Source organism: Prionailurus bengalensis, chromosome D3, assembly GCF_016509475.1.
Source record: "Prionailurus bengalensis isolate Pbe53 chromosome D3, Fcat_Pben_1.1_paternal_pri, whole genome shotgun sequence".
Classification (NCBI taxonomy): Eukaryota; Metazoa; Chordata; class Mammalia; order Carnivora; family Felidae; genus Prionailurus; species Prionailurus bengalensis.
This window is the reverse complement of record NC_057356.1, coordinates 21,512,186-21,525,107: the sequence shown is the minus strand read 5'-3', so window position 1 is coordinate 21,525,107 and position 12,922 is coordinate 21,512,186. Positions and strand designations below refer to the sequence as shown.

The window sequence follows — 12,922 nt, the reverse complement described above, 5'->3', positions numbered from 1 at the left end:
AGGAGAGGCATTCCCATAGTAAAGGCTTTCTCTTGAACTCCAAGACTACAGTGGTTTGGCTTTCAAAGCTTGAATTCCCTGTACAGTTACATACTCCATTTCTTTCCTGGTTTTTAAAAAAATAATTTTTTTGTTGTTGTTTATTTTTGAGAGGAGAGGCAGACTGCAAGCACAGGAGGGGGAGAGAGAGAGGGAGACACAGAATCCGAAGCAGGCTCTAGGCTCAGAGCTGTCAGCACAGAGCCCAATGCAGGGCCCACACCCACGAGCCGTGAGCTCATGACCTGAGCTGAAGTTGTATGCTTAACTGACTGAGCCACCCAGGTGCCCCTTTAGTTTTTTTTTTTAAGTTTGAGAGAACTTGTGTGTGCATGCCCGTGGGGGAGGTGGAGAGAGAGAGGGAGATAGCGAGAATCCCAAGCAGGCTCTGCACTGTCAGTGCAGAGCCCCATGTGGGGCTTGAACTCGTGAACCGTGAGATCATGACCTGAGCCATAGTCAAAAGTTGGACACTTAACTGACTGACCCACCCCGGCACCCCTTAAGTTTATTTAAACAATCTCTACATCCAATCTGGAGCTTGAACTCACAACCCTGAGATCGAGAGTCACATACTCTAATGAGTGAGCCAGCCAGGCACCCCTTTCCTGATTTTTTTTTTTTTAATGTTTATTTATTTTTGGGACAGAGAGAGACAGAGCATGAATGGGGGAGGGGCAGAGAGAGAGGGAGACACAGAATCGGAAACAGGCTCCAGGCTCTGAGCCATCAGCCCAGAGCCTGACGCGGGGCTCGAACTCACGGACCGCGAGATCGTGACCTGGCTGAAGTCGGACGCTTAACCGACTGCGCCACCCAGGCGCCCCTCCTGATCTTTTTTATAGCACAGATAAGCAGACTCAGTGTCCTGTGCCTTTAATGTTAGAATGCGTTTAGTTGTATTTTACAACAAATACTAACTAAACCAGCTGAAGTGGAAGGAAACTTGGTCTCTCACATAAGTTGTCTGGAACTCACTCAGATGGGCTCATGGAAGCTGTAATGCCATTGAGGATCCAGATTTTTTTTTATCAATCTACTCTGTCTACTGTAGTTTGGCTTTGCTGAGCAGCTGGCTCCCCTCACAATCACAGAATACGATTTACATTGATGCTTTACATCAGCATCCAGAGGATACTAAAGAGGGCTGGTTTTTATCTTTTTTGGGAAGCTATTTCCCAGAAACTGCCCAATTTGTCCTGTGTCTTACGGTCTTAATTGGGTCACATGCCTATTACACAGGGTTTGAACCCACAGACCGTGAGATCATGACCTGAGCCAAAGTTGGACGCTCTACCAACTGAACCACCCAGGCACCCCGCCTATCCTTGAATCTGTTGTTGGTAAAGGACATAGAATTATTGAAGAATCAGAGTATACACCTGTAAGTTATCTTCATTCCTGGAGTTTGTGCTCTTCTCTTTCATTTACAAAGAAGTCAGTGGACCTGACTTCGGTTCACTCTTAGAGTCTGGCTTATAAGGTATTCACGTTTCGAAAAAGGGTTGGCTGTACTTGCCAATTTTTTCCCCCACTTCTCATTGCTTGCACTGACTTCCCAAGTACTGGCTGCTCAACCGCTTCCTTTTGGAGGCACTGTTCTTTCCTCCTACCTGACCACCCTCCTTAACAGTAGGTCTTCCATGAGGTTCTTTGTGGCCTTCTGTTTTGCATTGAGGAGGCCTTCCATATTCCTTAGGTCCTCTTAACCTTTTTTAAAATTTTTATTTTTGGGGCGCCTGGGTGGCTCAGTTGGTTAAAGCATCAGACTTCGGCTCAGGTCATGATCTCACGGTTTGTGGGTTTGAGCTCCACGTCGGGCTCTGTGCTGACAGCTCAGAGCCTGGAGCCTGCTTTGGATTCTGTGTCTGCCTCTCTCTTTGCCCCTCCCCTGCTGGCGTGCTCTCTCTCAAAAAATAAACATTAAAAAAAATAAATTTTTTTTTTTAAAGATTTTTGAGAGTGAGAGCACAAGTCGGGGAGGGGCAGAGAGGATAGAGGATCCGAAGTGGGCTCTGCACTGACAGCAGTGAGTCCAATGTGGGGCTTGAACTCACAAACTATGAGATCATGACCTGAGCTGAAGTAGGCTGCTCAACCTGCTGAGCCACCAGGTGCCTCTTAACCGTTTTTTAAATTTAAGTATAGTTGACACACAATGTTACATTAGTTTCAGGTATACTACAGTGATCTAGAAAGTTTACATGTTATGCTATGCTCACAGTTGTAGCTGTCCCCATACAACATCATTGCCTGTATTCCTTGTGCTATATGTTTTATTCCCATGACTTCATAACCTCTGTGTTGCACATCCTTCTAATCCTGATTGCTTCTAATCTCATGCCTGCTAGACTTCCCAAAGTTGGTCCATTTAAGACCTCTCTCTCCTGTTAGCTTAGACATCACTTCCTCCTGCTCTAACCCTTTTATCAGGTTCTTAGCTCCTTAAAGACTGAATTAGCTTCCTGTTTTGCTTCCGCTCCCCCCACCCCAACACCAGAATAGTTTTGAAATCTGTAGGTCTACTTCGTAATGTGCTAGCGTTAGCAGCATTCCCTTATTTCCTTCTGGCTGTATCTTACCAATCAGTGGCTAATGGCTTTGCCAGTTGCTTGGTGCCTATGTTCATTTTGATCCCTACTAGCTTCTAGCCTGAAGAGAAACCCTTATTGGCAGCTCCAGCTGAATTCTTCCCACCCTACTTCTACAACTCTTGGTTCAACACCAAGGGGAAAAGAAGTCAAAGAGGACAACACAGGAAAGGTAGAACTGGATTCAGGCATCTGTGTTCTCCCATTGTTACTTGAGACTGCTTTCTAGCTTACACCTGTGGCATTTGTAAGAATTCTAAACATAGGATCTATTTCTGAAGCTACGGCATCCCACTGAGTAAATCCCATGGGGGTTTGGGGAGCAGGAGGATTAATGAAATACTTCCTAGGAAGACTTCATGCTCAATCCACAAAGCTAGGTTTAAGGCAACCTGGTTTCTTATATTCCTGGAAGTGATAGGGTGGACAGCTCCAGGTTTATAGGCAATGCGCCTAACACTGAAGACTCAGGCTGTTTTTTACCCTTGCAGTCAAAATCCAACCACCTAGCCCTTCACCTGTGAATCCAAGAACAGCCTCATTATTTGACCCTCTAGCATGAAGTCAAAGTAGTTTGATGGCCCTAAATGAACAAGTACTGAGAACTAGGGCAAATTAACTTGAGAAATAAGTTACCACCTGAGATCACTAGGACTGAAAAACCTTCAGTCAGGAAAGGGGACTCAAGACCATAGCTATAGTATTCTTGTAGAATCCTGTTCTCTAATGCTATGCATATAGTTAAGGTGAATAAAAATAATTGTGAGCTGAGAAATGAGATACAAAACACAAGGAGACTGCATCAGTCTTAAGGATAGTTTCGTATGGAAAAAGAATGGGTTGAATGAGAACTAGGAGGACCTGTTTTTCTTTATAGGTGACTTTGAGCTGGAGAACAGGATGCCAACAGACTATTCAGTTCTGCCCTAGTAAATGTGGATTTGTTTGGGAAAAGCTACCATATGCATGATTACCCAATAAATTGTTTTCACTAGGTGGTTTTAATCTAAGATATTATACATTATAATCTGGTGTTAACCACAAGGCTTTCTATAGGGCCATTCCAGCCTAAACTGTCCCATTAGAGTCTTCAAGGCCCAGAAAATGTGGACAATGTTTCCTCCTCCTAAATGAGATCGAGCTCAATTCTGAGTTTTAAAGGAAAATTAAGGGGCACCTAGGTGGCTCAGTCAGTTAAGGGTCCGACTTCAGCTCAGGTCATGATTTCGTGGTCTGTGAGTTTGAGCCCTGTGTTGGGCTTTGTGCTGACAGCTCAGAGCCTGGAGCCTGCTTCAGATTCTGTGTTTCTCTCTGTCCCTCCCCTGCTCACACTCTCTCAAAAATAAACATAAAAATTAAAACTTCAGGTTCCCTAAGGGAACCTACTGAACCTCATAGGTCAGCTGGTGGTAAATGAGAAGGAATGAATTGAAACACAACAGTGCCATTCACTTCATTCACACACTTAGCATATGCAACTTTAATCAACCAAAAGTCCCAAATGTACAAGTGAAAAAAATCCAAACTGTTGACACAGGCTTAACTAATACCAGCTACTTTTATATACAGCTGTATAAGTTCAAAAAAGCTATCCTATATGTATATACAAAAGTTGTTTATACACAAGTCTGTACATAGGGTCTATACATTTATTTCCTTAGAACCCTTCGGTGCCACCTCTTGGTGAAGACACCAACACTTCATTCACATATCTTACAAAAAAAAAGACTATTTCCAGGACTGACAACACTGTGCATCCTATATTCAGACCATGTAGGCTCCATTCAATTGGTTAAGATCCTTCTGTCAATGCAGACCACACCAGGTGCCTGGGCTTCCCTAAACAGCTTTGCACAGAATGCTCCAAAGTAAAAGCCTGTAAATCAACCCAAGGTGAAGCAGAATCCTGATCAGGGTACCACCGTAGGTCCAGGCATAGGTGAGCCTGCCTGCCCCGTTCATTGTCGGTATTCCAATTCATCTACACTGATGACTTTGGCAGGCATGGAGGGTAGGGGCTGCTGTAGCACATCTGAGCCAAACCACTTGGCGAGGCCCACTGGGGAGCTGCTCCTCTGGCTGGGGCGGTGCTCCAGCTGAGAGTGCATGTGAGGCAGGCCTGATCGGGTGGGCACATTCTGAGGGTTCGTCTGAACGCTGACACCTGCTGCCTGGGAACCAGAGCCTGGGGGATGAAGAACTATGGGGATAAGAAAGAAGGGTTATCACTCAGCATGTAGGGAAAAGTAGTTCTGTATCAGAACTTGCCTTACTCAAATCCTATTCATAAAACTACAAATAGAATTCTTTACCAGAGGATTTATTATAGGGCTTAACTCCTTTACAAAATACAAGACAGTACCTTGGAAAGCAGGGCTATTCAGAAGTCATCCACATTGAGAAGCCATCCTAAATTGCACGTCCACTACTTACCATGACAAGCAATCATATCATAAAAGTACTAACATTAGATGGGGAGAAGGCATCTACTCTGTACAGTCCCTGTGCTGAACCTCTGTCAGGATTCTCAGCCTCCTCTCTCCAAGAGGCAAAGGACAAAAATGCCAGAGCATCATCAGCTCTCCCATTGTCTTTACAGGGACAGGAGTTCTAAATCCCACAGAAGTGGGTTCGTATTCTGATTATCCCCTTATCCCCATCTTGCTAGGATAAGTTTAAAGAATGAACTGTGTTAATTCATCCCCTCCACTGGAAACTGGTCCAAAAGCTTTAAGCCTGTTCAGCCCATCCCCAGCTCCCCTGGCCCATTCCTGAACCTACCTGAGCGCTGTAGCTGCTGTTGCATCATTGCCAGATGCAGAGGTGTCCCAGGACGAGGGTTTAGGAGAGGGTGACTAGCTGCAGGTAAAGGGTAGAAGGGTTGACCCAGGATTGGGCCTGATATTCCCTGTAAATGAGCCAGGTCCATCCCAGGAGGAAGCACACCTGTTGGACAGGGGGGAAAAAAAGTGATGAGAAGTAATCTACCTGGAACTTTTCAAGCTTTGCTGATCTACAAGTTTAACAATGAACAGTGCTTAAGTTAGGTTCCTAATCTTTTAATGGACTAAGGGATAGACTGGATTGGACCCACTGCCCACCAGTTAGATGGAAAAATCTAGCAACATCTTTCTAGAGATAAGAAACAAAAAAACCTCTCATAGTACAGTACTTCATCCATTCTGGAAAATGCTGTCATGCCAGGTCAGAAACTTACCAGCTTGGAGCAAACTTGGAAGATGCTGTGGATGTACTCCCTGGGCCAGCATCCTTTGGACCAACCCTGGGTGAAGCTGGTGAGCAGGCCGAACGATTGGAACATGGGGGACAAGGGGAACTTGGTGGACAGGGCGGAGAAAAGGTGTTCCTGGAACTGGGGATGCCAAGGTGGGTGTTTTTCTCCCAGTTGCTTTAGGTCGATAATCTTGCTCTTTGGTGTAACGGTTGGTCTGAGATAGTGGGGTAGAACATGAAGACCGCTGCAATGTTGACAGTTTGGGATTTGTAGTGGGAGAAGAGTCTCGATCAGCACTGGGCACAGAGTTGGAGGACACCAGGTTCTCTGTAAGGACCCAGACAGAGAATATTTTGGTACTGACAAACTTCTCCCAAACATGCTGTCTTCCCAACAATCCAGTAAATCTCACTTCTTAGGAAGTTTACAATCTTATTTGATCTTACAAATTCAGAGGATTGTTTCATAGGAAACACCATGTACCTTATGAATAGGCCTAGTCAAAGACACAGGGGTAGTTTGTCAGGGACAGAGCTGGAACAAGACCACAAGTTTTCTAGTCTCCAAATACATTGCTGGAACAGAGTTTACTCTTCTTCTAATATTCCCAACCCAGGAATAGCTATGGGCAAGTGAATCTGGCTTATGGTCTGGTGGTCTAACTCAGGCACCTTGTTCTGCCTGCCCATATGGTTGTGGTCTGGATCTGTGTGGGAGCTAGTACTATCCTAGATTAACATGCTCTTTTAGCCTAAGGGGAAAGTCAAGTGAAAGTAAAATTATGCAAATCCACTGCAATGGAAATTTAAATTACAGACTAGTGAAGAAATCTGAATTGCCTTTTAGTAGGACTGACAGGATTTTTTTTTTTCAGAAGCTTTCTCACAGGCAAAAAGCTCTCAGACCAAGACTCTAGACTTGTGAAAACCTATTAGAACCACTTCACCATGTCCTTGACAATCCCAACTGTGCAATTCCTAAAAGCCTTGCTCACATTTTCTATACACTTCTAAAAGGCTTTCCACACCTTATTATTCACCCATTGCACAGATTTTGTTGGATACTTAGTCTCTGTAGACCAGAGAGAATCTTTCAGAAGTAAAACTGGTGGTACCATGTTAATTTAATTTGCTGAATGTACTAATAATTCAACTATGAAGCCTCAATAAGGATTCTAAACGAAATCTCATTCTTCGTCCTGTACCACTATTAGATTGGTCAGAATTTCAAGTGGTTAAGCAACCGTGAAGCTGGTTGAACACTTCTTATTGTCAAACACAGAACTGTGTATTCCAAAGCAGGCAGGGGTTTTGTGCAGGGATTTGCAGAAAATCAGGTCAGCTGATTAGCACTCAAGCCCGTGCTCTGTCACATACTCTTAGGCAGTACACCCTCAACAGCTCTGCAGTACCTTCACTGGCCTTCTGAGTGTCCTCTTTACTGTCACCAAGAGCTGCTGCTGCTTTTCCAGATGCTGGCTCCTCCTTGCTTTTCTCTTTGCTCTCATACATCTTACGGATCACTGAGGTAGGGGTGAAGGAAGGAGAAAGCTGCAGAGAAAAACAGTATTAGCACATTCTCTAACTGCCTTTCCTAATCAAGCCAGAGTTAATTGGTCAAACTGAAGAGTCCCCTTACTGGCTACACGTGCAGAGGCCAACTCCAATGTTCTGGTGTTTACCCGCTAGAGGAAAAGAAATAGATGGGCCATATGGGTGGTGTCCCAAGTGCATCATCCCTTGCTCACATCTCACTTTCACCAAAACCTAGACTTAGCTCTAACACAAAGGTAGTTAAAGCATAGAACTTCAACCTACCCGTCTGTGTCTGTGGTGATAGGGACCTACCTATGCAACCTCTGCTTCAGCCATTTTCCCAGCCTGGGATTAGGCTGAGAACAGGGGAAGAACATGGCCAGAAGTAAACTCTAGAGCAAGAGCCCTGTCAACTGGGAAAGGATAATTCAGAGACAACCTCAGAACCTAAATTCCTCTATAGTCTTAATTATATCCCATCTTAACTTGGCTACCAGGAAATTCACAATTATCTTAATAATCTCCTCAGGCCCTAGGACTCACCATTTGGGGTCATTTTTTTCCTCATCTCTTCACTGCCTATTTTTACTTTGATGATTTTACTGTGCATGTGCCTTTTCTCATTAACCCTAAATCCTTGACGGTAGGAGACAGGGCATGAATTATGAACACAAGAGCCCCTTCTAGTAATGCAGAGACCCATTTGGGGTCCTGAAGCAGAGTAAGTTTTTCCCTTTGTCTATCAGCTTTAACTAGGTGATAAAGATCTTTGGGGGATAAAACTTAAAAAAAATGCTGGTACATGAATGAGTCAGTGGTAAAACTAGATTTATCGTCATAAAGAAGCAAACTCCTTTGTCCTAGCCTTAATTCATATCACTGAGACCTGAATCTGAATTTGTGAAGTCTCCACTATGTTTCATTGGACTCCTCATGATCCAACCCCATTCACCCCTCCATCTCACCTATCTTTGGCCCCTATCCTCCCCTACTTCCCAATCCAACTGTTCATTTGTTTGAACACACTACATTACCTTATATGTTGTAGATCATACTCCTCTATCTGCTGGAACAAACTTTCCCCAATGTAGGGGCTTCACTAGAATCTTAAGAGTTAGACTATATCCTGAAAGGGGAAGACTTAATAAATAAGCAAGTGTGAAAGTCTGAGTCAGTTATTCCTATGGAAGGCACTCAAGGACACTTTGGGGCACAGAGTGATACAACATAGGTACAATTGAACGGAGAAGCCTTGAAGTTGTTCACAAAAGCAAATGTCACTGACCATGCTTGTGATGGAGGCAGCAGGGGCAGGGGAAGAGGAATTCCCTCGGTGCACAGGTGCTGGTGACTTGGTCACTCGTTGTTGCCTGTGAACAAACCAAGTATCAGTATGAGCTCCAAGCTGCTCCAACTCCAAATCCTAAAACCACAGAATACTCAAGACCAGCTTAGAACTTTAATATCCTGTTCCCCTCATCCATTTCAATTTCCCAAGCATTTATTAAGTGCCTAATATATGCAAAACCACGTGCTAAGTCTTAAGGGAAGACAAAAGATTAAACATGGTCCTGGGCCTTGCAGGAACTCTTTTGTCCACTGGGGAGATGCTAACCTAGGGGAAACTAAGGTATGTACATATTAGATACTAATAAGGTGTAATGGAAAAATGAGGTATAGAAGGAGTGACAGACTACTCCTACTGAAGGGACCATGGGAAGGAACTGCATTGAATTGGGTGTGACCAATGAGAAAGCTAGAAGATGGAGAACAATGATTCAGGTAGAAGGATCAGGTATACGGTCTTGGGAATGTAGAGTTATCCAGGGCTGGCATATACTTTACTTGTAGACTATGCCAGTGAGGTAGGCTAAGGAGGGCCTTCATTCTGTGGTCCAGGTTGTGCTCCAGAGAGTAGGGAGCAATACTGATCAGCACAGGGCCTGGCACAGAATTGATGCTTCGTAAGACACTGGTTCAAATAGAGGGCCAAGAGCTTCAGCTATTTTAAGACCCAGTTACATGCAGCATTCCCCATCACTCTTGGTCCACACACAAAGTTGATCCCAAGTCTTCCAAATAAAGTTTAAAACAACAGACTTCTCTTTTCTCCCCGTTTTATCCATTCTCCCTTAACTTGGAGAAAACAGATGATGAAGATGTAAACAGGCTGAGAGAAAAATGAATTATATGAGCTCACTGGCTAATGAGAGTTTCACTGCATTTCAGCTGTCAGACCTTGTGCCATGAGGGCCAAAGCCTTAGTGATTCTGGAAATTCCTAAATCATAAAGATGAGAATGCTAAACCATGGCTTCTTTCCAGTCAGTACCAGATAAGCCCCACTGCTGCCACAGAGAATCTGAGCGTGACAACAAAGAAGAAACAGATCAGTAGTACTCTGAGTGATCATGAGGAAAACCCCAAGTGTGGTGGTTCTGCCAAACCTATCATATATTCCTTCTGATAAACATATTTGTGCTAGAAACTGGGGTAAGTGCTGGCGATCCAGCAATAAACAAAACAGACAAAAAAAAATCTCTGGCCTCATTATATTCTTTTGTCTGTAGGGCAGAAAAGTTACTATAGGCAGAGAAATAGACAAAACATAAATAGTAACCTGGAAGGTGATAAGCACAATAAGAAAAAATAGAGACAAGGAGAAAGGCATATCTGTTAGGGGACATAACTGTATACAGGGTGTTCAGGGAGGGCCTTAGAGGTTGACATTTGATCCAAACAACATAAAGGCTCTACTGACACTGACTTGGGTCTTCATTTTGAGTAATTTGCATTTTAAAAACCTAAGTTTCTGTATCTGTAAAATGCAGTTATTTACACCATCTACCTCAGGATTGTTGCCAAGAGCAAATAAAATTATGGATATCAAAAGTGCTTTGAAAGTCAATTAAATCAAGTCAATGAATTATTAAGAAACTACATTATATTATAGAGAGAAATCCAGTGACGGGTTCAATAGACCAGTCCTGAGATCTCCCTTTAGGGTGAGGGCTACTATATATAGGATGCATTTATGCAAGAATACACAGTACTTACTAAGTCTCAGTGTCTTCTGAAAGGGTCAACATATAAAAACAGATGAAGCAAGACAATTTTAAGAAACTGATAACAATTTTAAGAAAAATACCAAAACACAAGTACCTCTTAACTACCAAGTATACTGTATGGGCAGGACTTAATGTTTCAGGGATAAACATTTTGGTGATAAAATTGAAGAAATGAAGGTGGCATTTCCTTTTATTTTTCTTCAATTTTTAAAAGTTTATTTTTTTAGTAATCTGTACACCCAACGTGGGGCTTGAACTCATGACCCTGAGATCAAGAGTCACATGCCCCTCCTACTGAGCCAGCCAGGTGCCCCAGTATTTACTTTTAAAGGCTGGATGGGATGACTTCTGAGGGAGGAAAGGGGTATTACTGGGACAGGGCACATAGCTTCTGGGTAGCTAACAAAGGATTTTGTCTTGTAATAAGCTGTACATTTGTTTAATGCAGTTTTCTCTGTTTTATTTTACAACAAAAAAGAACAATATTGCTAGCCCTTTCCCCCTAAGTAATGGCTTGTTTTACTACTTGTTGCAAATATCAGAAGGAACAGGAGGAGACTGAAGTCATTAATCATTTGTTAATAGCTTTGATCAACAAACCTTAACTCTGACCAACAAACCATGGATCAACAAACCTGCATCAAAGGACAGTTTGGTAACTCAACAAGGAATCTGTAGGGGAAGAACCTAGGTGGAGTTTTACTAAATTTTCATCATCTAACAATTATAAATAAGGAGCTATATTAGCTAGCTACATTTGTAAAAATGAATCCTTTAAATCAAGAATATAAAAATCATATATAATGAAAAAAGCCTATGTCCCTGCAGAATTCAATCATATCACTTCCTCTACTGAACACTTGGGAGACAGAATTCTCACCATATATTGTACAATGTAGCAGTGTGTATCACAGAATTTTACTATGGATAACCAATTTGCTAATCTGATGAAAATTAATATGCAAATCCCCACAAGGGCAGGATTAGTAACTTACCTGTTTCTGAATCCATCTCTGGTTCTGTCCACCTGTGGTTTGCCAAAACCAGGCTGGTAGAAGTTTGCTGCCTGCACCGCAAGGTCATGTGGCAAGGCCAGCCCCTCCAAAGCTGCCTGTTGTAATTCTAGCTGGCTCATCTGCTGAGCAGAAGAGGCAGAGGAAGATCCGAGAAAAATGAGGACAGTCAATGCACTTTCTACAAAGGTCTCTCTTCACTCTTAGAAAGGTATGTTTATGCAGCAGCTGAGAGAAATTAGATACTGCAAACCTCACTAAACTGTGCTGCCACCCACCGAACAAGATTTTAACAAAGTGTGACTTTGTTCACCAATTTTCTGGCCTTCACTGAGCTTGGTTTATAGTTCAAACTCACTTCTAAGCATTGCAACAATTTAATTTTCCATCCCACAGTCAACAAGAAGGATGAAAAACAAGCGAAAAATTGAGTTAGAGAAAGTTCAGACTGACCTGGGCCGTGACTGGGCTCATGGGTTTGCGCATGCCTTGGAATGGATCTCCGAGTAGCTGCTGTGGTCCTGGTGTAAAACCTGATGGGAAAGTTGCAGATTCAGTGAATGTCAAGAGAGCACACATCCATTAGAGAGATGTTATCACTAATGCATGCTGCTTCTTACTGAACACCATCTCTTTCAGGGAAATGGTGACTTCCAGGCTGATGATGTCCCTCTTCTTTAGTCCACACTGGGTGATGTGGACCTTAATCAGAGCACTTAATGATCCAAACTGCTATATTCACATCTTCCCCACTAAGCTTCACCTCTGTCCCTTCAGAGCTGAGAACTCTCAGAGAGAAGTGCTTTTTACTCAGTGATTTGGCTCCTTATCATGGAAACAGCTGACAACCAGACTCCAGTGCTTTGAGGTTTACATTCTTTCCATTCTATCTTGCGAATTGTGGAAGGCAGATTACAAAAACTTACTCTCAAGGTATGACTGGCAGGGGCCAGAGTGGCCAGTAGCACATGTGGTCCAGGGTGACAGAAAACAATGAGATTTTGCACAACACTTATGTTAGACCGCTTTCTAAAACTGCTTCTTCTATTTACATTCTGTATCAGCCACCAGTGCTCACAGTTAACTGCATACCAACTTCATTAGGTTGGTGGAGAGCCACTAGCCTGACTTCTACTCTATCAAGGAAAAACCTAGTAAGCCAAATTAACTTTTTTGGATTGAATTCCCAAAATAGGGAACAAGACTAAAGAGCTAGATCCAATTTATATAATTGTGATCAATCTTAGGAGAGAAAACTATAATATGAACATATTTATCTAGAAGGGCAGCCAGATAAACTATCTTCCAATTTTGTGCCTCACCATACCCCCCAAAAAAAGCATAATAAATTCTCAGATTTCTTTTTAAATTCTTCAAGGATACCCATGAAAAAGACTTTGCCAGTTCTAGGGGACAAGTATAACCTTTGTGGTGGTTTAGGG

The 12,922-nt window shown here is 42.9% G+C and overlaps 1 protein-coding gene and 1 long non-coding RNA gene across 10 annotated transcripts in view; one reads left to right on the top strand and one right to left on the bottom strand.

The window, feature by feature from the left end:
• Positions 1–4,082: 4,082 nt before the first annotated feature.
• EIF4ENIF1 (eukaryotic translation initiation factor 4E nuclear import factor 1) overlaps positions 4,083–12,922 on the bottom strand; it is a 45,554-nt gene continuing 36,714 nt past the window's right edge. For 5 of the 9 annotated variants that reach the window (XM_043559207.1, XM_043559204.1, XM_043559205.1 and 2 more), the window contains 7 exons: positions 11,934–12,013; positions 11,463–11,602; positions 8,686–8,770; positions 7,277–7,415; positions 5,848–6,192; positions 5,412–5,576; positions 4,083–4,830 (listed from right to left, as the gene is read on the bottom strand). In XM_043559207.1, the coding sequence (XP_043415142.1) occupies positions 4,589–4,830; positions 5,412–5,576; positions 5,848–6,192; positions 7,277–7,415; positions 8,686–8,770; positions 11,463–11,602; positions 11,934–12,013 (1,196 nt within the window). In that variant the 3' untranslated portion in view covers positions 4,083–4,588. Of the gene's footprint in view, positions 4,831–5,411; positions 5,577–5,847; positions 6,193–7,276; positions 7,416–8,685; positions 8,771–11,462; positions 11,606–11,933; positions 12,014–12,922 lie in introns of all 9 variants that reach the window. The other 4 variants (XM_043559203.1, XM_043559202.1, XM_043559200.1 and 1 more) reach the window with 1 other exon arrangement.
• On the top strand, positions 6,192–8,564 carry LOC122470958. The gene is made up of 2 exons (XR_006294040.1): positions 6,192–6,344; positions 6,392–8,564. It is a non-coding gene; the product is annotated as an uncharacterized LOC122470958 (long non-coding RNA).